This window comes from Clarias gariepinus, chromosome 12 (genome assembly GCF_024256425.1).
Source record: "Clarias gariepinus isolate MV-2021 ecotype Netherlands chromosome 12, CGAR_prim_01v2, whole genome shotgun sequence".
Lineage (NCBI taxonomy): Eukaryota > Metazoa > Chordata > Actinopteri > Siluriformes > Clariidae > Clarias > Clarias gariepinus.
In genome coordinates, this window is record NC_071111.1 from 17905633 (window position 1) to 17929601 (window position 23969).

General features: G+C 37.1%; 1 protein-coding gene across 1 annotated transcript in view; it reads right to left on the minus strand.

The window, feature by feature from the left end:
* Nucleotides 1-23969, minus strand: part of LOC128534183 (copine-8-like) — a 127342-nt gene that overhangs the window by 84284 nt on the left and 19089 nt on the right. Inside the window, 1 exon segment of the mRNA XM_053508506.1 lies at nucleotides 5495-5535. Within this exon segment, the coding sequence (XP_053364481.1) occupies nucleotides 5495-5535 (41 nt within the window).

A 23969-nucleotide genomic window follows, 5' to 3' on the forward strand; every position in this document is an offset into this window, starting at 1 on the left:
GATATCCAATAATTTATCTTAAATTATATCTTTATTTATCACAGTCCTAAACTTTCTTTTGATTGTGGCTAAATATTGATTATGTTAAATTGAAATTATAAAAGGTGGGATGTAGCCCAACTGTGTCCCTTAGCAATGTTTCAATCTTGCACTAGATTGCTACCAATTACAATAATTACATCAGCTAGATCTGCAATTCCGGAAGTTAATGCATGTGCTTCCAAATAACATCAAAGTGATGAAAAAAGTTAAAGCAGGGCTGCTGGAAGAAAGGAAGGGAAAAAATGCAAAAAAAAAAAAAAAAAAAAATCTGAAGTCCTTGAGAGTGCTAACATTTCCTCTCACCCAAGAGGCTTTGTCCAGTGAGTAAAGGCACATTTATGTGAAAAGTAAAGAACTACTGTATGTAGGTGAAAGCGTAAATAACCAAGCAGCAGGAGGGTCCAAGTGGTTTTAAACCTGGATTTGCAGCTAAAACACATTAAATTGGTGAAACTGGCAAACAATAGAGGTTGCTCTTTAAAAATAAATAAATAAATATATAACTGATTTCAACATCCAACCGTCTTTGCTGTGAGCCCATGGCCACCCACTGGAAAGTTCTGTTAATACTAAGAGACTGGAGTAGCTGCACTCAGCATTAACAACGCTGTGGCTCAGCACAAATGCCCACTTTCATGGTCAAACATCCATAAAGCACATGCGCATGGTTAGCAGGCTCTCAAAACATCTTTCTTAGTATTCATGCTCCCTTTGAAGAATAAAAACATTGCCATAGTTCTTTCACTGCTTTAAATTAGCTCTTTTTGTTAGATTTTGTTCTTGTTTCATCTACAGTTCATTTATTTGCTCAACGTCTTTTTTTTTTTTTTTTTTTACTAGTCTGACTATTGTAATCATGATCGGAGAGTCCAGAGACAGAAATTTCTAAGACTTCATAAGTATGTCGAAGAAAGGCTGACATTAACAATTGTAATACTAAAATAAGATTAAGCGCTGAAGCATTACAGTATTTAACAAATAAGCATGTTTACATGTGTTTTATTTAAAACTTAAGTATTATTTGTGCTAATTTCTAGTTACAAATGCTGTTCTAAATTCTAAAACAACAAATAAAAGGCAGTTATGTTAGCTACATTTGTCTATTTTATTAAACTGTAGCACAGCGAACACCATAAACAATATGCATAGCAACAGCTTGCTTTAAAATTATGCATTTTAAGTGACAGTGGTTAAGCAAGGACAAAATTTAAACTAGCTAATGTTGGTGGAGTTTTAACAATTCGTATTTTATTATTCAGTGAACAGTACTGTCTAGCTAGTAGCAAAGCTGGGATTTTATTTTAAATGCTTCTTTTAAACTATTAAACTTCGCAAACTAGTAAAAAGCGAAATCCAGCTTCGACTTCAACTTCAAAGTCCCTAGGTACAGATTTTGACTCTTATCTGGAGCCTCAAATTTGAATGCCAGCTATATCACTAGAATAAAAAACTGTTACTGTGATTAACACTGATTCAGAAATCATGGTGGGACCTAAGATTGATTAACTGCTGTATAATTCTGACGGGGTGTGTTGAGTATGTCAGCCCTATGCATGGAAACAACTCAATTAGCATTAAGCAATTAAAGATTGCTTATAATGAATACAAATAAAACTGCTGAAGAAAGGCGAGACATAGCAAAGAAACTGAAGTAAGACTACAACAAACCACAAATAAGCAAGAAAAACAGGCAGCAAGACAAATGGGATGGAAGGAAAAGGAAAACAAAAAGTGTAGACGAGGACTATGAGGCATTCCATCAAATGAAAGAACAAAGGACAGCAAAAAGGCAAAAGAGTGTAAGTCAAAAAGACTTTATCCTTGATATCAGGCCAAAGCCCAAAGGCAGACTGCCGATGCTCCACTTTTCACCCTAGATGTCTGCAAGCTTTTACAGATTTGTGAGAGTCTGTTGAAGGCCTGACAATTGCAACAAATAAGATTTAATTCTTTTTGATGCTCAGATATTACACTTAATGGCTCCTTTTCTAAAGTTTTGTATGAAATGTATAGGCTGATATTTTACCCAATACTATCTGTACTGAGACCGAGACAAATTCTAAAGGTCTCTCGGTTTCCCATATACACTAGTCAATAGGCAGAAGTAATGAAACTAATTTTTAATTTCCCAGACTGGAAAGTCCCAGACTGGAAATTACAATCAAGTAATAACCCCTTCCCCCTCTCTCTCCAAATCTACCCTGCTGTACTGATAAATACTGGACAGAAAATTATAACCAAGCAGTTTCAGACTATTAGGGCAGAAGGAGCATGCATTAGCTAATTATTAGCCGGAAAGCGTCCTGGATAACCCACAAATCAAAGAGATTCATTAGTCAGAAATTCGTAAATAATCAATAACAATGGCTGTGATTCTGTGAAAATGAAGCTCAATTAGGGACAGAGACCAAAGCTACAAGGCCAAACTGGCCTGCTGCAGTAAATAGTTAATAGGTTTCCACGGATTTTCTTTGGTCAAAGATTTTATGCGTACAAGCCAAATCTTGATAACACATCTCACAATGCATTTGTATCTTTTGTATAGAATAATCAAATGCAATTTAAGTAGAACTTGCCGAAAATCTTTTAAATTCCAAATGTATTTATAATATATGTCTGTTCTTTAAATTTTGCACATTTAGGGTACGTCCAGGGTACCAGATATAAGAAAATATTAAACAATCTTTGAATTCAAATTCTTTAACAACCTGCTCTCAGATCGAAATTGCACTCTGTATTCATTCACCGACCACTTCATTACGTACGTAAACCTGTTTCACTGCTCATTAACGAAAATATCTAATCAGCCCTTCTCTTGGCAGCAATTTTAAAAATGCATTTAGGCTTGTAGAGATGGCCAAGACTATCTGCTGAAATTTAACTTAAGCATTAGAATAGGGGAGGTAAGGTGATTTAGGTGACTTTCTACAGTACATAGCATAGTTGTTGGTGCCAGACAGGCTGGTCTGGGTGTTTCTGAAACTGCTGTAGTACTTGGACTTTTACATGCAACCGTGTCTAGGGTTTAGCAAGATTCTGACAAAAGAGAAAATATTTAGTGAGCAGCAATTCTCTGGGCGAAAATGCCTTGTTAATGCCAGAGGTCAGAGGAAAATGGCCAGTCTGGTTCAAGCTGATAGAAAAGCAAGAGTAGCTCAAATAACATCTCGTTACCACAAAAGTATGCTGAAGAGCATCTGTGAATACATTACATGTTGAAACCGAAAGCAGCTACAGCAGCAACAGACCACACCGGGTGCCACTCCTGGCAGCTACGAACAACAAACTGAGGCTATAATCTGCATGGGGTCTGCAAAACTGCACAACAGATCAGAAAAATGTTGCCTGGTCTGATGAGTCCCAATTTCTGCTGCAGCATTCTATTTCTATCTCTTCTATACACAACTCCCTATGAGGATTAGAAGTGAGTGATTCATTAAAAGCAGTCACATTTATAAATCTATGGAATTTATGGATGAACCAAATACTTTATGTTGTGTCCAAGTACCTAATTATAGTGACAAAAATGTAGAACTTTCCCAACTCCACTGAGAGCCTATGAAAGTCAAAAAATGAATTCTTGCTTCGGTGGATTTTCCAAAATAATATTTTCTAACTTTAAACTACACTGGAACCTCGGATTGCGAGTAACTTTAGTTTGCGATAAATTTTGACTTGAAAAATGAGCAAGTATTGGTTTACAAGTACAGAGTATCGTGTATCACGCATGCGCTTCTTTTTTTGACGTCGAGTGTCACATGATCACAACTGAGCCAATAGTTTTTCTCTATCTTGTGCTGTGGAATTGTAGGTAATCGTCTCTCCTGCTGGGTCTTAGTGCGCGACTCTCACTGGTATAATCAACATCCGAGCACGCGTGTACTGTTTACTATAACACTGTGACGACGTGTATGCATGTAAAGCATCTTTTATTTTGTGTTTGTATGCGTGTGTACACCGTGCGTGTTCTGTTTCTTTTCTAAAGGTAAAGTGCAGGTTAATTTGTTTTATTTTACTTTACAGATTCCGTTCGTATGCGCTCATGCGAGTGTCATTAACGATGTTTCCTGTTAAATTTTCAGATAAAATAGTCTTTCCGTTAATATGTGTGTGTGTGTGTGTGTGTGTAAACAACTCAAATAAGAAAGGAAGAATGGTTAATGTGTAAGACAAGTAGAGGGAAGGGGCTTATTTCTTCTCTCCTCTTACTTTAGCACACACATACACCGCGCCTGTGCGCATAAATGGAAACATTAATCTGACAGGATTTATTTTTTCTTTTTGTAGGGATGACAATCTATCGCAAGGTACGATCACACACACTCACACACCCAATCAAACACTACAGGCAATTTGGAAACACCAATTAACCAACACAGCATATCTTTGGACTGTAGGAGAAAACAAGACTACTCAGAGGAAACCCATTAAGCCCTGGAAGACAATGCAAACAAAAAAGACCAGAAAGAAGATTTGAACTCCCAAACCTGGAGGTGCGAGGTGACCGCGCTAACCACTAAGTCACTTACCCTAGTTTATGAACAGATTTATAAAATACTGGGTTTAATTTGATCAAAGTTTATTGAAATAATGAAATTCAAGTGTAATTCCTATAAAATGGCATCAAAGTGAACTTAAATGCAAAATGTCAAATAAATTAATTCAAAGTGTACTTCAAACAATTCTATTAAGAGTTGGTCTTGAATTAGTTATGAATTTAGTCATAGACGACAAGCTCGTAGACTGAAGGCAGGGAGCAAATAGAAATATACACTGTGTAAAACTGCCCTAATGGAAAATTACATAATTGGGGGAAGAATTATAACATGGGAAATCCCAACGCCATCTTTCCAAGAAACAGGGCCTATGTTTGCCCGGTTCACATGTGATATTTGAAGAAAAGCTTGCATGATTTGTTCAACTTTTGTGCAAGGCAAATGTCGCCTTAAATTGACCGCCCACTTTGTTTCTATATCTGCAACCCTCACCATGCACATCAAGATTACTCACTGGAGCTCAAAGCAGACTTCACACAATCCGTGCAAGAATAAATGAAAAAGTTCAGTGACTCACGAAGAAACTGTGTAAGGTTTTGTTTATGACGGAATCCTGACTTTATATTGACAATCAGATGGTGTTGCTGTCAGAGATAACATGCGGTATTGGTTGGTTACTGGATTGATCTATGTGAGAGTCGCTCTCTCTCCTTCTCTCTGTACATGTGCTTGTCACTTTTAAGTCCAAGAGCAAGACCGTTATCCCTCAGCAAATGTAAAATGTGAAGGATGCAAAGTTTTCTTTTTGTCTGGCCTGTTTCACATTATGGAAGAACTGGATTAGGTTTGAGGTAGTTAATTGGGGGGAAAAAAACAACTTAAAATAATTCAAAGTTTTTAGAAAAAGAAGAAAAAGAAGAAGAAGAGGAAGAAGAAGCAGTAGAATGTCACCTTACTTGGATCAGATTTGGAGAAAGTGTCCCTGTCGAGCAGATTTCTGTAAAATAAAAAAAAGAAACATTTTTAACCACATAGGCCTACTGTACATAAAAGATATTGACATATAACACAAATGCATGTGTGTATGTGTATGACAGCTAAAGGTCTGTAAGACAATGCATTGTCAGATAAAGAAAAGAGACTCATGAGAACCAACTCACTGTCTTTCTCATTTAATCGTGTCTCATGGCCTTCACAGTCTAATTACCTGAGATTGGGATGGGAGAGAGCAGCCGTGTAACATGAAATGACAGTCCCACAGCTGAACTATGACACACACAGCAAAATTGCACTTTTGGCAAACAGTGTCACATTCCCCTGAAAATACGTGCAGCAGTGCAGAATAATCTGATTTCTCTGAAACACAGCGATACATCAAGTTCTCTCATAAACACAACACAACGCTGGCCTAGTATACTGTGTGAGTGTGTGTGTGTGAGTATGAGTGTTGTCTTCCCACTCTGTGGGTTACTACACAATGCATTTGTGCTAACAGGCTTCTGGCACTGTGGGTGCAGAAGTGGTGACTAAATGAGAAGACAGAGATCGTTGGTCCTGAATCAGCCCCATCCAGGTGAGGACAACTATTATGAGCATCTACATTTACTCAGCATGCTGGCAACTACGAACACGCTTAATGATGTTGAATGCTGGCAGCGGAGGCACTTTAAAGGCCATTTTGCTATTTGACTCTTTTTTTTTTCCTTTTTATAATATAAATCATAAGGACCTATATTTACTCCATACATTTCCAGTGTTGAATCAGTGATGATGCTGAAGGCACGCTGCAGGAACATAATAAATCTAAAAGCCATATTCACTTGATTTCTAGCAATCATTACTAGGGTGGAAATAGGGCCAGAGCTGCAATGTGCCATGCATCAATTATAATAAATGCTGTCAGACTGGCGTGGGCTGCTGAAAAAAAATCAATATTGTGTTCACATCATTCTCATTTGTTCAACATAAAGGTTGACATGTTGGGACAATTAATAAAGCCCAGTTTGTCAACATGAAATATTTTCTTTTGTTGTTCGAATGTATTTTTGAGCTGTGCTACTTGCTTTTTCATTTCATATGCACATCACAGTTCACTGAATATGCTTGATGATGACCAAAGATGACTATTTTAAATCTTTCAGCTGTAGAGAATATGACCTCTTTTGCCAGTTCCAGTGTGTGAAAACCACAGGTGGATTTTTATTAGTTGTGGTAAGTTTATAAGAGTGCTTTTTTTGTGACCCAACTAATCAGCCATTAAAAAAAAAGAAGAAAAAAAAACTGGCAGAGGTTATGAAAGGTCATGAAAAATGTAAATTAATGTAACCACAGAGAGTATCCAGCATTAAATGGTATTGTATTCAACACATGGTATTTTTGCCACTGTACATTATATTGTACAGTTATAATGGGAATGTTGTAATTGGGTTAAGAAGTGCCCAACATAACACTTCAGGGAGCATAAAGATTGGACTTGGGAGCATGTTAAACGGCAATAAAATGAAGTCTGACGACAATAATGTACAGAACATCCATGTTAACACATCTGTAGCGTTGTTCTTTCTTGGAGGCACGGCCATATTCCAGGACTTAAATTGTAAAAGGGGGTTTTGGGACCATTAGGAATAATTTTAACAAATTAATTGGCCACCACACGTTCTGCCATGTGAACGCCATTGAAAGTTTTTTGGAATATGCAAAATAGAGAAGGCTTTATTGTATAGAGATATTTGACTTTCCCGTCATCAAAGTACAGTATAACCCTCATCCAAAAATGAATGCAACTCTGGATGAAAATACACGCTGTGACGCCGCATAAGGTTGTTGAATCACATATGCACGCTGTAATCAAAGATAAAGGTCATAACATAAAATATTAGTGTGCAACAGTTCTTTTTGCTTGTTTAAGTTTAAAAGTTGTAATCTTTTCCTCGGACTACATGCCACTGCAGAGGAGTATAAAGAAATTAGAATGCGTTGTACTTTTTGTTTAGTGGCATTTATTAGATCGCAATGTGCGTACTGTACATGACTATTCTACAATACGTCAAATCCTTTGATACTGTATGTGCACCATAAAAAGGATGTGGTACATTTGTGAAGCATCCTGAAGACCCTCTTAATAGTACCTATCATTACTGACAACATTAATAGTGTCTTGAGGGGGAGCTAAATTTCCATGGAAGGACTATTTATGCAAAGCTTTGGGGCATTAAACCAAGCTGTTCCCATACCCACCAATATCCAGTGCTAATACAGGGGACCAGATAAGGCTTTTAGTTTTTAAATAAAATTGATTAAGAGCTAGTAACTCCTCTTTTAATTCCCAGACAAATCATATACCTACTGTATTTTCACCTCGCTGTTATTTAGTAAAAAGAAAGAAAACCATGGGAGGTAATACTAAGTACACGCCATAATGCAATAATTTGTAGATCTAACTTTGGCAGCGATAACTTGAAGCAGTGACTTTATTAGTCTCGCACACTGTTGTGGAGGAATTTTAGGAAATTCATCTTTACAAGATTGCTTCAGTTCACTAAAGTATTAAGCCTCTAGAACATTTTGATAAAGACTAAATTGAGTATTAAATTTCTACAAAGAAAGAGGTTCGCTACCAACTTACTTTTACCTTAGTTAACAATCTAGGTTGGTTTGTAAAAAGATATCCCCACTTTTGCATTACTTTTGGTACAGCTATGGAAAAAACAACATGCTGGGCTTTCATTGTTCGTGCTGTGGACCATCTGATGTGCTAATCTGCTTAGTATCACACACTTCATCAAGTCTTACATAAAGAAAGAAAAACAATGGTCAAAAACAATAAAGCACATCACTTTTGCTTTACACTGTATAAGTGTTTCACTGGAGTAGAAAGACAAAAGTGAATGAAGCAAAAAGGGGCATACCGTAGGTGGAGTAAGAAAAAACAAAATTAATACGAATGACAGTGAGAGACATAACAGAGATTTGCATATACGTTATTGTGCAAGTGTAAAAGCAGTTTAAGTGTTTAGCTGTAAGCAAAACAGTACATAACATTTATACAAACAAAAAAAACAAAAGAAATACAAACAAATATATATATATTTATAAATAAATAAATAAATATTATATATATATATATATATATATATATATATAATATTTATTTATTTATTTATAAATATATTTTTCTTTTGTTTGTATAAATAGTCAGCAAGCATTATTATAATACATAGTGAGTATTAAAGATGAAAGTTAACTAAGCAAATGTACTTTACTTGTAACTAAATGTTACTATACTTAAGCTTATATTTCACATATCTTTACTTTACATAAGCAGTTTTATTAGAAGATACTTTTTACCTTTACTCCAATACATTGTACCAGAAATATCTGTACTTTTACTTCACTACAGTTCTGCGTAATGTTTTGTTACATACCCACAATGGGTGTGTAGTATTTGAAGCCCCTGCTGAGCGCGGATCAAGCGGCGAGTGTTTTCTACACATAGGAGTCAATGAGAGTGTTCACACGAGCTTTGGTGACGTGCGTTTGTCCGGCTGCGCATTTATACGGCGTCAAAAAACGTTGCATCCAGCTTTTTCTTGCTGTTTTAATCCCAACGAATGCAAGGAAAACGCTTCTAGTGCATTTTCTCCACGTTCATTTTACTCTTCGGAGAAAAGGATATATCCCATGATCCTACATGCTATACATAGGGAAATGCGAAAAACACCACCAACTACAATTTGGGCTGCAGACTGGCATTAGACAAAGACAAACGAACGCCAGTGTAGAAGTCAATCGAGCGCTGAAATAGGACGTTCAGAGCACGTTTGTTCATCCAAAAATTTTACGCCCGTGTGAACAAGGCCTTATTCAGAACTGAATTTTCTTTGTGACAGGCTTAATTAACGTTACAGGTGTTATTGATCAGAAGGGGAGCTGGTTGCAGACAGTGACGAAAACAGCACATTCATAGTCATGAAGTAGGAAGTGAGAAAGTGTGTGTGTGTGTGTGTGTGTGTCTATGTGTTAAGAAAGAGAGAGAGACATTTTTTACTATGAAAATGGCTACTCCGAGCTACAAGCTTAGTACTTTTAATACTTAAATAAATTTGAAGGTAAGTACTTTTGTGCTTTCTGGTTAAAAAATGTCCAGATCACTACAAGTTCTGGAATGCAAGATAAATGCTAAAGGTGCATTCACTAATACGCTTACTCTAATAAGCTAGCCCGCATGGTCTAGCTAGCTAAGAGAGAGAGCAAAACTATCACATCAGGTATTTAAAAGATTCAGCTTGGAAAAAAAAATCTCATTGGTTTCTAGACAATATTCGAAGTACAAAAATACACCTAAGCACACCAAGCACAAATTAATATTCATTACTTGACATGTTTATCTCTTAAGTTAAATTAATGTCACAAGTTGGTAATGATATCATTATTCACTAGCTTCCATCAAAATAAATAAAAAATCTAATGTACATCTTACCAGTTTAATCCATAATTCGTAAAAACTTTTCTCTACTCTTACATATATTGGACTCTTATTGACTGGCAGCCTATCACCGTGTAGCATGATGACTTTAGCGTCTGAAGTTGAGGCGTGATGATGGTTGACAAATCTGAGCTGGCACATGACGCATGCTTATTAATTTCCCTCCGATTCTGACCCGACACCTAAGACAGCGCTCACTGGAAATTATTATTGCAGGACTGTCAGGATGACTCACAGATCACCATATAATTTTTCTTTCTTTTTTTTAGGGAAAAAAGTTATTTTATAGGGGGCAAAAAAAAATTATAATTTCGCTATCTATTTTAACTAGGAGTATAAACTTAGGGGACTAGTGTCATCATATGACAGAACACGGGTAAGAAATATTTTTCAACTATGACCTCAGATATGATCAGCAAAATAAACTGGAGTTTGGCATCAGCAAAGCTTTTAAAGCTTGATTACATCTTGTGCATAATATGCACCTACAGTATGAAATTACTCCCTAATGTGAAGAAATCGCCTGAGTTTAATCATCCTTACACTGGTACCTGTTTATAACAGGAATTGGTTTAAAGCTGTGGTTCTCAAAGTGTGGGGCGCGCCCCACTAGTGGGCAATACAGACATGGCAGGTGGGGCGCAATGAATGGGAGAAAATTAGTGGAAAATAATAGGAAAGTACCGATTCTGATTCATCTTTATTGACAATAAAGATCGGACACTCGAAACTAAACAATCACACGCAAAGAAATGGATCATTAATACAAGTAAATTAAAATAACATCAGAGAAAAAGTGGAACCATAGTGCAACAATAACGGTTTAACGTCAGCATGTTAATTGCAGAGGAACAATATATAAGGAAACATTCTGTATTATATATGTCATTTCATTTATTTCAATGTGTATGCTGATGTTTCTGTATTTTTTGTAAAAAATTACTATTTTATCAGGCAGTACTAGTCTGGCATTTCTAGTTTCCAGTGTGGCAACAAAGTTGCTTTTTGATCCTTCAGGCGCTGAACAGAAGGGAAGATCAATATCGTTCTACGCTTTTTGTTGGTGTGCGGCATTTTGCGATGATCCCTAAATCATTTGTTGCGCCGTAGAGAATAATGGTGTTTATGCTTTTAAACATGTATAATTTAAGGCAGATGTAGCTTAAAGACAATGTAGAAAGGAAATATACGTGGGTATCTTATTTGCGGATTTATTTACGCAACTATTGAATTCTGAGATGCGAATATCAAACTAACATTACCGCGGACACAAACCGGGTCAGTAGCGTACTGTATGTAGTGAGTGTAATAACGTCAATGGGTACATTTGTTACACGGACCACGAAAAAGCAGGTGATTCATCACCATCAGCCTAACCAACCAAAAAGCCGGCCAAAAGGAAAACATGATGAAGCCTGCGTTGCGCTTGGATTCATGGTGGGGATGGTGGGGCAGAGGAGAGACCTGTGTGTGTTTTATGTCTTAAACCGCTGGCAGCAGACAGCACGAGAACCAACAAAGTGGGAAGACACTTATCGACAACACACCCCAGTCATGTTAATAAGCCACTCGACTTCTTTGAAAGAAAGCTCTAGATAAGTGAAGAGTAAGCCTTTTATAACAACAGCATGTGTATTTTATCTGTTTTAAACATGGTGTAATTTATCTTATTGGTTTAGAAACTGATATTTCAATAAATAGTAAACTTGGCCGATTTCGTTATTATTTTGTTGACAAGTGGGGCTTAAAAATTCGCCCACCCCCTTAAGTGGGGAATGACAGAAAATGTTTGAGAACCACTGGTTTAAAGGATTAGTGTTTATTGTTAAAGCTCTAGCATGGTCTAGCACCCTCATACATCACTGACTTCCTTTGTGACTACTTCGCTCCCAGGTCTTTCAGCTCTTTGGCCCAGTTAATATTCTATGTCTTGTGATCACTGCTGAAGGCTAAGAGTGATTGAGACTTAAGCAGTGACTGTGCTGAGGTTTTAGTCCACCAATGTAACTCTGTTACAGTTTGTTTTTTAATAAAAATAACACAATTAGCATTTTAACTTGAGTAGTTTTCACATATTTTGATGCCTATTTTAGATGGACTTATCAATTTATCTTAATGCTAGTCTTTAAACAGCAGTCAACTTCTATTGGTTTGCATTTACAGTACCAGTCACAATTATGGCATTTGGTAATAGAGTCAGTTGTTTTGTCATTTCAAACATTTGCAAAATCCATCAAACACCATGATAAAACTGGCTCTCATTTAGACCACTGCAGGAAAGCAAGACTAAGATTACCTTTGCTGCAGAGGAGAAATTCATTTAATCCTTCCCATTCCTCACACCACAACTAGCGTTGGTTCTATCTGATTCCTTTAAGCAAGGTAAATTGCCTGCATCATTTAATGAGGCTTGTCTCACTCTTATAGCAAAGAGGGATAATTACCCAACTGAGTGCTCTCCATATAGACTAATTTCTCTTCTTAATGCAGATATTAAAACCCTTGCTCATAGTTCAGAGAATGGTTTACCCTCAATTATATCTTAGGACCAGACCGTTTTTTAATATCAAAAAACGCCATTCTTCTTGTAATATTCAGCACCACACTGATATCTTGTACACACCGTCAGAGGGGATCCCTGAGTGTCTCATCTCTTTGGATGCTGAAAAGGCTTTTGACAGTGTAGAATGGGAGTATTTATGTAATGTCTTTAAAAAAAACTATTTTGGACCATGTTTTGGGTCATTTGGGTCAGATTGATATATTCAAGCCCTATCACTTCAGTTCTGATGAATTGCCAGCAATCTCAACCATTCAACCTTAAGTGGGGTACTCGTCAGGGGTGTCCTCTTTTACCTTTAACCTTGCTATTGAGCCATTAGCAATTGCATTTAATAGTTGCACCGTGTACAGTCATGGCCAAAATTGTTAGCACCCCTGAATTTTTTTCAGAAAATCAAGTATTTTTTACAGAAATGTATTGCATTAACACATGATTTGCTATACACATGTTTATTTCCTTTGTGTGTATTGGAACGAAACAAAAAAGGGAGGCAAAAAAGCAAATTTGACATAATGTCACACAAAACTCCAAAAATGGGCTGGACAAAATTATTGGCACCCTTTCAAAATTGTGGACAAATAAGATTGTTTCAAGCATGTGATGCTCCTTTAAACCTGGGGCAAGTAACAGGAGTGGGCAATATAAAATTCACACCTGAAAGCAGATAAAAAGAAGAGAAGTTCACTTAGTCTTTGCATTGTGTGTGCCACATTAAGCATGGACAACAGAAAGAGGAAAAGAGAACTGTGTGTGGACTTGAGAACCAAAATTGTAAAAAAAAATATCAACAATCTCAAGGTCACAAGTCCATCTCCAGAGATCTAGATTTGCCTTTGTTCACAGTGCGCAACATTATCAAGAAGTTTGCAACCCATGGCATTGTAGCTAATCTCCCTGGATGGTCCGGATGGTGGATAAGCAGCCCCAAACAAGTTCCAAATAATTTCAAGCTGTCCTGCAGGCTCAAGGAGCATCAGTGTCAGTGCGAACTATCCGTCGACATTTAAATGAAATGAAACGCTATGGCAGGAGACCCAGGAGGGTCTTTATGTCTCTGTGTCAGCAGTGGGGTACTTCTGACAGAGTGACATAAAAAAGAAAGACTACAGTTTGGCAAAATGCACTTGAGTAAGCCAAAATCCTTTTGGGACAATGTCTTGTGGACAGATGAGACCAAAATAGAGGTTTTTGGTGAAGCACATTATTCTACTGTTTACGGAAAACGGAATAAGGCCTACAAAGAAAAGAACACAGTACCTACAGTCAAATATGGTGGAGGTTGTTTGGGGTTGTTTTGCTGCCTCTGGAACTGGGTGCAAGGCATCATGAAATCTGAGGATTACCAAAGGATTCTGGGTCGCACTGTAGTGCCCAGTGTCAGGAAGCTGGGTTTGCGTCCGAGACCTTGGGTCTTCCAGCAGGACAATGACTCCAAACATACTTCAAAAAGCACCCAGAAATTGATGGCAACAAAGCGCTGGAGAGTTCTGAAGTGGCCAGCAATGAGTCCAGATCTAAATACCATTGAACACCTGTGGATCTTAAAATTGCTGTTGGGGAAAAGTGCCCTTCCAATATAAGAGACCTGGAGCAGTTTGCAAAGGAAGAGTGGTCCAAAATTCCAGGTAAGTGGTGTAAGAATCTTATTGATGGTTATAGGAAGCAAATGATTTCAATTATTTTTTCCAAAAGGGTGTGCAACCAAATATAAGGTTAAAGGTGCCAATAATTTTGTACAGCCCATTTTTGGAATTTTGTGTGACATTGTGTCAAATTAGCTATTTTTCCTCCCTTTTTTTGTTTTGTTCCAATACACACAAAGAGAATAAACATGTGTGTAACAAAACATGTGTTAATGCAATACTTTTCTGTAAGAAATACTTGATTTTCTGGAAAAATGTCAGGGGTGCCAACAATTTTTTCCATGACTGTATCTAGGTTTTAAGGGCAGGTAGAAAAACAGTCGGCTTTTATGAAGTTTCCATTTATGCAGATGATCTTCTACTTTTTATAACAAATCCAATCACCTCACTGTCAACTTTGCTGTCATTGCTTAGTGAATTTAGGCATTTTTTTTCGGGATATAAATTGAATTTACACAAAAGCTTGCACAAAACCTTTTCTGATAAAAAGTGCACCACTAGCAACAGAAAAGTACAACCTCACTTTCAAGAGTGAAAAATCAGTTTACCTATCTTAATATCACAGTTACAAGAAACCATGGGGCATTGGTCACCACTGTCCATTTCTTTGGTTGGGCTAAATTAATACCTTTAAAATAAAGTAAATATTCTTTTAAATTCTTGTTTATTCCGTACCTGTTTTTGTTCACAAATCTTACTTTGATGCATTGGATTTAATTACATCATCTACCCTTTGGAAAGATAGGCATCCTCGATTGAACAATTCCCTACTTCAAAGATTTAATAGAGATGGTGGAATGGCTCTACCCAATGTTCGTTTTTACTACTGGGCAGAAAACATTTGATGTCTCACCTTTTCGGGCATATCTCCATAACCAACCTAAAAGACCTGTCTGGGTGGAAATGGACATAAACTCTTTTAAAATCCCCTGTGTCTCTGCACTTCTTGGATTTGCACTCCCCCATCCCCTCAATTAAATCGATCAATAATTGAGTTATTAGGAATACCTTGAGAGTATGGGCTCAGTTCAAGAAGTAAAGTGTTTTTATGGGCTTCTCTCTTTCCAGTCCTATCGTCTTTAACCATCTCTTTCAACATTCTTTACATGATTCAGTGTTTCAGGAATGGTACAGTGAGGGCATCAAGCTTTGCAAAGATCTTTTTGTTGATCAAAGGGTTGCCTTTTTTGAACAGCTGTCTGAAGGGTTTAACCTATCCAAATCTCACTTTTCAGGTTTTTGCAAGTAGGACATTTTCAATACCAAATTTCCCTGATGATTCTGATGTAAGTATTACAGACAATTTCCTCTGTTTGTCCCTGCTTTGTAAACGACTACTATTCGTTTATGGTAGATAAATGGGTTTGAGTCATACCACTTTAAGTAAAATTAAAACTGCTTGGGAAAAGGACCCAAATCTGACACTGTCAGATGATACTCGGAACTCTCAAGCTTGTCAATTTAACCTCCTTATGTGGCCGCCACTCTTTATTACAGTTTAAGATTGTGCATATGTGCTCATTTCTCCAAAGCCAAGCTCTTTCGCTTCTACCCAGATGTCAATCCTTGCCATGATAAATGTAAAAGTGGAGAGGCGTCTCTTATTCATATGTATTGGACATGCCCTAATTTGGAAAAATTCTGGAGGGAAGTGTTTTAAGCCCTGTCTTACATACTGTATTGCAATCTTAAACCAGACTCCTTGATTGCTTTTTTTGGCATTACTGGAGAGGAAGAAAAGTGTCTAACTCCAGCTAAACATCGATTAGTGTCTTTTGCGTCGCTCCTGGCCAGGTGTTCTCTTTTATTTAAGTGGAAGGATGCCACGTCACCCACTCACGCCCAGTGGCTCAGAGATATTATGTCCTGTTTGTCCCTGGATAAGATTCATTACTCAATCCTTAATTCAGACTTGAACATTCAACAGGTATGGAGGTCCTTCTTTCACTTTTTTTATTTACATTTACAGTATAGTGTAATCCCCTTCTTATTTTATTGGTTGGTTTTTCATCTGCGCATGGTCTTTTTTATTCTTCCCCTCCTTCTCTTTTTTCCCCCTCTTTTTTGGCACACAAAACCCAGATGTCAAGCTCCATGTTTTTGTTATTCCTTCTTTTACTTTTTTAAACACGCCTGGTTCGTGGCCTTTCTTAGGCATGCATGGGCATCTTGGAGTTAAGGATGAGGGGTACAAAGCTTTATAGGGGTTTATAAACACCACATCGTACAAGTGTGCATTGAAACACTGCATGTTTACCTTGTATTTTCCTGTTTAAAATGAATAAAAAAATTGTAAAAGAAGAGTTACCAGCCTCAAAAATCGCCAAATAACAGCACCTCAGATTAGAGCCGTTATGAAGGCTTTACAGAGCATACTGTACGTAGCACACACATCTTAATATCAACTGTTCAAAGAAGATTATTGCATATTTCTTCCCTTCAGTATTGTGTTACCTTGTAGAAAGAAAGAAAACTCAGCAAAGCCCATGGAATACGAAGGTGTGTCCAAACTTTTGATTAGTAGTGTACTTTACTTGCTAATTAACACTAGAGAACGTGGGTGGTGGAAGCGAATCATTAAATTTCTCTAAAATTTTTATGACAGAAATATATTATAATGATGAGAACTTTAATCCATAAGCAAAGTGCTGCCTGTGGCTGTATGCGTGGGAGTGAAATTCATCTTAGGAATCATTACAGCTTTCAGAGTGTGGGAAATGTGTAAAAAAAAAACAAAAAAAAAAAACACTGTGTGTGTGTATGTGTGTGTGTGTGTGTGTGTCTGTGCACATAGGGGAGAATGTGCTCTTTCTGCTGCTGTGACACCTCCTAGAGTGGTTAACCTCAGAGACATAGTAGCACACTGAGCCCTTCACAGAACATCAGTAGGAGAAGAAAAAAAAAATACACTGATTACACTGTACAGCTTTGTGCATGATTATTTTTTTTTGTTCATCGGTGCTCACAGCATCACTTAGCACGGTATGTCATTTGGCAGTGATTTAAAAAGGGTTTCGGCTTTAAAACTCAAAGCAGCTGTGGGATGGTGCACCTGAAGAATCCCCTCCTGATAATCTGTGAAGAAGGCAAGAGATACTCAAGAGGAATCACACTCGCCCTCCATCTTTGTATAGAAATAGTCAGTATCCTATAATGACTATATACACTACCCATCTCTTGCCGTAGACTATAATGTCATACCATCTGCTGGGTACATCCACCCACAAACACACACACACACACACACACACACACACACTCTTTCTCATGCGCAAACAATCTTGGTAAACAAACCCAATAGACCATCCCTTATTGCTCTCCATCCCTAAGTGAATGAGCAGAATAAGTGGTCTTTCACTGCAAGACACTCCTCCTGAGCTATACAAACATAATCAACCCATTCTCCATTTTTTCCATCTCACCTTTATCTCTCATCTGTCTTTCCTGGCAGAACAGATGAGTTTCTTCTTCAAGTAATATTTAACCGTTGTAGCTAAGACTGGTGACTACACATACTGTACAGTATTATATTAGAATCACTCGTTTTGAGTAGGAATAATCCTATTATGAAACCTCTGATGAATCTACCCCTTATGAACACGACAGGTATCATAAGCGTCCATAACGGCTACAAAAAAGACATAAAAAGAAATATATAGGAGAAAGAAGAGCCCAGGGAGCGTTTGATGCCTTTTGTACACTTTTTCGGCTACAGCAATTGAGTTACAGAAGATATAGACAGGTACAGGATAAAAGCTCCAAGCTAGAAGAGAGAAATAGAAAGAGTAAGACAGCTTTAAGAGCCCCCGAGAAAAAGAAAGAGTGTTTAATTAAAGCCCTGACACCCAGCAGCCATTAGGACCCTGTTGGTTAGCATCATGAAAACCCCGAGACGGAAGACAGACAAGTAACAGGACAAATGCGAAGGCTGCTGCTGAGACACTTCGAAACTTGAAATGATACAGTCAGTAGTGTAGGTGTGTGTGTGATGGGGAAATTAATAATCCTTTGCATAAGACTGTGTCTGATGGAGATGCTTTAACACAGAATCTAGTCAGGGTATTCAATGTTCTTGCTCAAAAAAAAATTAGATTTTTTAAATTTATATAAATACATACTGTACATAACATCAGTTTCTCACCAGCATGAGACCGGGCAAGAAAGACACTTTAACAACACGTAATCTAACACTTACCCTTTTTCAACCTAAACAATTTTTATGTCCAAAAATTGCTTTAGTTTTGTCCTGGAATTAAAAGACTAATAGTTTTAAAAAAGACATATTTGAGAACGAACTATATGACAACTATAGCTCACAGGTTACCATTACACAGTAAAGTACCACACAGCACGTGACATGTGACTGAGCTTTATGGAAGCAAATGTTCTTAAAATATAATAATGGTCAACAGTTTGTCATTAAGCATTTTTTTTTACATTAGATCCTTATAAATGTACTAGGAAAAAAAACTCTCTCTAAATGATCGCTCTTTAGTTAAAGGCTAACAACTGCTTCATTTTGCATTTGACTTAGTTTACATTTTTTTGGGTTCATTAGTTAACCAGAATGAAACAACTGTACAGGATTTTTTTTTAGCCGCCTACAACAATTCAGGAAAAACACACCCGATGTTGCCAACACTTTTCAGGAAGAAATGGATAATAAATGCTTCAAATATAAATAAAAACATATATTCCTAAAACATGTTCAACAATGGAGATTAACACAAAGCAGCTTAGATATTGGATATTACATTTTAATAAAAAAAAATAATCATTTATATCTATGGCTGCAACTAACGATTATTTTAACAATCGATTAATCTGTCGATTGTTTTTCACTTAATTAATTAATTGGATAAAAAGCCAAAAAAAACAAGAAAAGCATTCATTTCCAACCCTTTGTTTAAAAACAGAACTAAAATATTTAGAAAGTGCACAAACATGTTGCTCCTTGAGCTGTTATAATATTAATAAAATAAAAATTGACTAACACAAAAAACATAGACATGTATGCTTTACATCTGCCAAATAGATATAGTGGAACCTTGGATTACGAGCATAACTCGTTCCGAAAGCGGCTTATATTCCATAACACTCGTAAACCAAATTTAATTTATAAAAACAAGCTAACAGAATCATCTGTATCTTTCCTTTACCTGGGCTCGTTTTTTTTTTTTTGCTTCGCCCTGTCTATGAGCCGCCGAACTCTGCTAGCATCAGTGCGCAAGACCGAGTGTGTTCACTCGCTCCCCGCTTAACTGAAGTTTTTTTTAATAATCAAATGTCTCCATGTCGCATGACACAACGAATCAATTATGAAATTCGTTGCCAACTCTTTTAGTAATAGATTTCTATCGATTTTCTCGATTTTTTTCTTGCAGCCCTATTTATATATAATGAGCAAGCATAAAGAAAATTTTCAGGGAACTAAACCTCGATAGGAACCGTCTTTAAAAGGGAATCCGGCCTCATCTGGGTGAGACAGGACTGTATAATTATAAGTAATTTTACTTCTATAAATCTATTCTATATTCTTTTCAAAGTAACCACATTCTTTTGGTCATATGCAAGATATAAAGATCATGCACTCTGTTCATTATTTTTTTGCATGTCCATGTGATCAGTAGTGCAACTTATGTTATAATGACACTGTCAATAAGCAGAACGTAAGACATGCAACAGTGAAGAAATATTGAAGAAGCCTTGCATTTTGCCCTTTGTGTACATTTACACAGAATTATGAAGTGGTGGGAAAATACATAATAGTCCTTTAACCTGAGTACTTCGAATGCAAACGGCCAAGGTGGGTTTCCAAAAAGGTTTCCAGTTTGTAAAACTGTAGCTAATTTTTCCTCCAGAAATATAATCTGATCCTCTCAGGCATTGACTTCTTTGATAAATAGACTAAATTAAGACCACAGCTATTCATTAAACCATGAGCATCAACTCCTAGTGAGCCCCGACAAGTCTTTAGGGGTAGGTTTAAGAATTTATTAATAAATTATAGTGCTTTCCCTATGAGAGCATGACTTAAGATCTTGTTTGACATTTACAGGTGTGTTCCAACATCCATTTCAATATGACATTCAAAAAGTCACAGATGATGTCATGGGTTAATCTGCATATTAAATTAATTGCGATCATTTATGTATTAGAACATGTAACCTGAAGAAGGCAAGACAGACTTTTTTGTGAACTAGAATAAAATAGGACATGGGAAGATAAAGAAATTTGGTGTTGGTGCCATTAGCTAAGTTTACTGTATATTAGTCTGTGTGCATGGAGTTTGCATGTTCTCCCCATGCTTTTTGAGTTTCCTTTGGGTACTCCGGTTTCCTCCCGTAGTCAGTGACATAAGGTTAATTTCCGGTGCCAACTTGTTAATGATAACTGGGAGTCGATGTGTCAGATCTGGACCTGTTACCATTACTGCTGTGGATATGTTTGCTCTAACGACCCATGTTTTATCTACAGTAGTAGTGGCGTTTCACATTACTGCTTTGTATTAGCGCCAGGGTTTCGGAACATATGAGACAAACTGGTTGTAAACTTCCCGAGGGAACAATAAACATACATTGATCTATTCATCCATTCATCTTTAAAGGTCCAGGTTTCATGGTGTACTTTCCTTTTTTGGAGTAAGCCATGCTGTGTCATGCTTTTGTTTCTGTTTCGGGAGGATTTGGGCACCTTGTAGGTGCATTTCTGCGTCTTCTGCATACTTTGTGTACTGTATACGCGGTGCACTTACAGTATGGTGTTGTTAAGTAAAGTCTGTTTACTGAGTGAAAGACCCCAAGAGACCCATTCTTACAGATTTCTTTTAACAGATTTTGTAATACTCAATTTCGTATTTGATTTTTTTGAAACTCTGACAGCGCAAATATGGTGATAAATAATACGCTAAACATCTGACACAGACTGAGAGAGAGAGAGCTAAAGATCCATCAGCTTGCCGTGTGTCGCTCCTTGTTGCTCCCAGTGGGATCGGGCCCCGGTGGGCCAGCAACCGTTTCCCTGACAACGGGCAGCCAATGAAGTGTGTTTGCTCTCTGACTGATACTTGCTCTTTTTCTTCTGTGAGGCATAAGCAGCTCAGTAGAGGATGATGACCCAGAATTGAAAGTACATGCCATGGACAAAACATCCTTCAGCTGCATGGGGGAATCTCTCTATATCTCACTTTATGTCTCCCTGATAGGGGATCTCTTTCTCTCTCTCTCTCTCTCTCTGTCACTCTTTCATTTTCTTTCCTCCTTCATCCTCAGTCCAATTAGACCTATAACTGCCCACATATGACTTTAATTAAGCATGCAAATCTATCATTTTGATTTGCTAACCGAAGGTGGCTCACGACTGCATACTTTTGACAGCATTACCTTGGCGACGCTCGGAGCCTGTGACAGCGCCTGGTGAGCCTCTGTGACATGGGAATTGACGGAAGAGGAAAAGAAGCCACAGATAGAGCTCTCCCAATAAGAGTGGATAAAGTGTACGGTTTCCACTCTGCAGTGACCATAATTAAAACGTAAAATCGGATTTCTGTTATAAACATGTACCAGCGTTAAATTTGGAAATTTTAGAGAGATTATTTGAAAATTGTGGAGTGTATTAAATATTTATATATATACTATCTGAACATAAATGAATTGTTCAATTAGAAACATTTTTGGGATGTTTAAGGACATTTAAACCTGGACTTTTAGAATAACAGGAATACAGTAATGATGGTTAAAAAAAAAAATAAAAATGAATTTCTTTACTGTAGCTAATCTCCTGCTATAGTAATGCACTTATCCCAGTGTTTCACTAGTGCTTGGATATCACCAGGGTAGACAGTTAGGAACGTCAGTGAGCAAGTATTGCATAATCACAGTTAATTTAAGTTAGTACCCCCTTTCCACTTAGCCGAATTTTCTACCGGAAACACATTTATACATTTACAGTGTAAATTGGGTATCATTTAAAAGCATTGATTTGATGTAGTTTGTATTGTTTTATATAACAGAAACAAAAATATATATTTTTTTCTTTTCAGAAACATACTATACTTAAACTTATTATACAACTTAGGGTTTTCTAAATATAAATGCTAATTATGGCTGCTTGCATTATGAGCAGACTTGCTTGTTTTAGACAATAAAAGAGTAATTTCTTCAAAACACTTCAGACATTTTTTTTTTTCAACAAAACAGCAATTAAAGCAATTAAATCTGTTACTGAAAACCTTCTCCTGCCAGTGTGCATTAGATTAGTTGCCATAAAAAAAATATTTTTGCCTTAAATTTAAAATGTTATTAATGTATGGTGAGAAAATCTACGGATCTTTAAATCATCTGGTCTAAACTTCGACATCTGAGGAAAAACTGACCTACTAACAAAAACGCTGGGATATGCGAAAAACAAGCACACCCTAAAAAGCCCTGGATGATTAGAGGAACAAGAGTGCCCTCACACACTATGACGGCAAAGGGATGATGTCATAAAATATCAACAGGTTGAGACGGAAATTTCTTTTTTTTTTTTTAGATAAAACTATTTCATATTCAGTTACACTGTACAAATGCAAAAAGAAATCACGTGTCTCCCTCTGCCCTCTGCCTTGTGTGAGATCCCAACAACCCTTTCTCTTCCTCTCTATTACTTTGAGTCTCTCTCTCTCTCTCTCTCTCTCTCTTTTCTTGCTGCCTGACCCACATAATTCCTCCACAGAGAATACCACAACTCACTGAACTAGATTCTGAGGCCACATCACACTCCCTCCCTAAAACACACTCTCTTCTACCATCTAGGATACGACGGGCTTTAGCATGCTGTCAGGATGGGACGTGCCTGAGGACACGCACTGATACTGAGCCCATAGATAAGTGGCTTGAAGGACAACAAACACTAAATCAGCCATTAGAATATATTTAGGGCTTCTCTTGCAAAACACACACACACACACACACACACACACACACACACACACACACACACACACTCAAGAGCAAGATGGTTGGAGCATTCTCAGTGCTTCTCTTGAAGAGACCTGCCCTAATTTTTCCTGACAAGAAAATGTGAGCTGAGCAGATACTATACACATACACACACACGCACATACACACACACATACACACTCGCCATGCACAATCACATTATGTTCGGGTCAGAACCCTGCCACACTATTAAACACAATATATCTTTGTGATGATTTTGGTCTCCATAGAGAGTTGAGAGGGCATTGTTAAAGAGAGATCAGCTTACTAATCAATCAATCAATCAATCAATCCATTAAACAATCAATTAATCAAGCAATCATTTTAAATGCTTCCAATGAGTTATTGGGTTGTGTGCAGAACAGCCTAATAAAAACCAGGCCACTAATATTTTAATTTAGCATAATGCAATATGGTATTATGAAACTTCCTCTCTCTCTCACACACACACACACACACACATTTTTAATGTAGTTTGTATTGTTTATATAACTAAATAAATAAATAAATATAAAAATAAATAATTTTCTTCTCAGAAACATATTATACTTAAACTTATTTTACGACTGCTATATGCTAATTATGGCTACAAACACACACACACACACACACACACACGCTCAGCACTGGACCCCGGACCCTGAAGCTGTGAGGCAACATTCTTATTCGCCCCTTTACTGATTTACTGTTTTATTAACCATCTTTCACTCACTTCTTCCCTCTCCTTAAACAATGTTCATATCCTATAACCTCCACTGC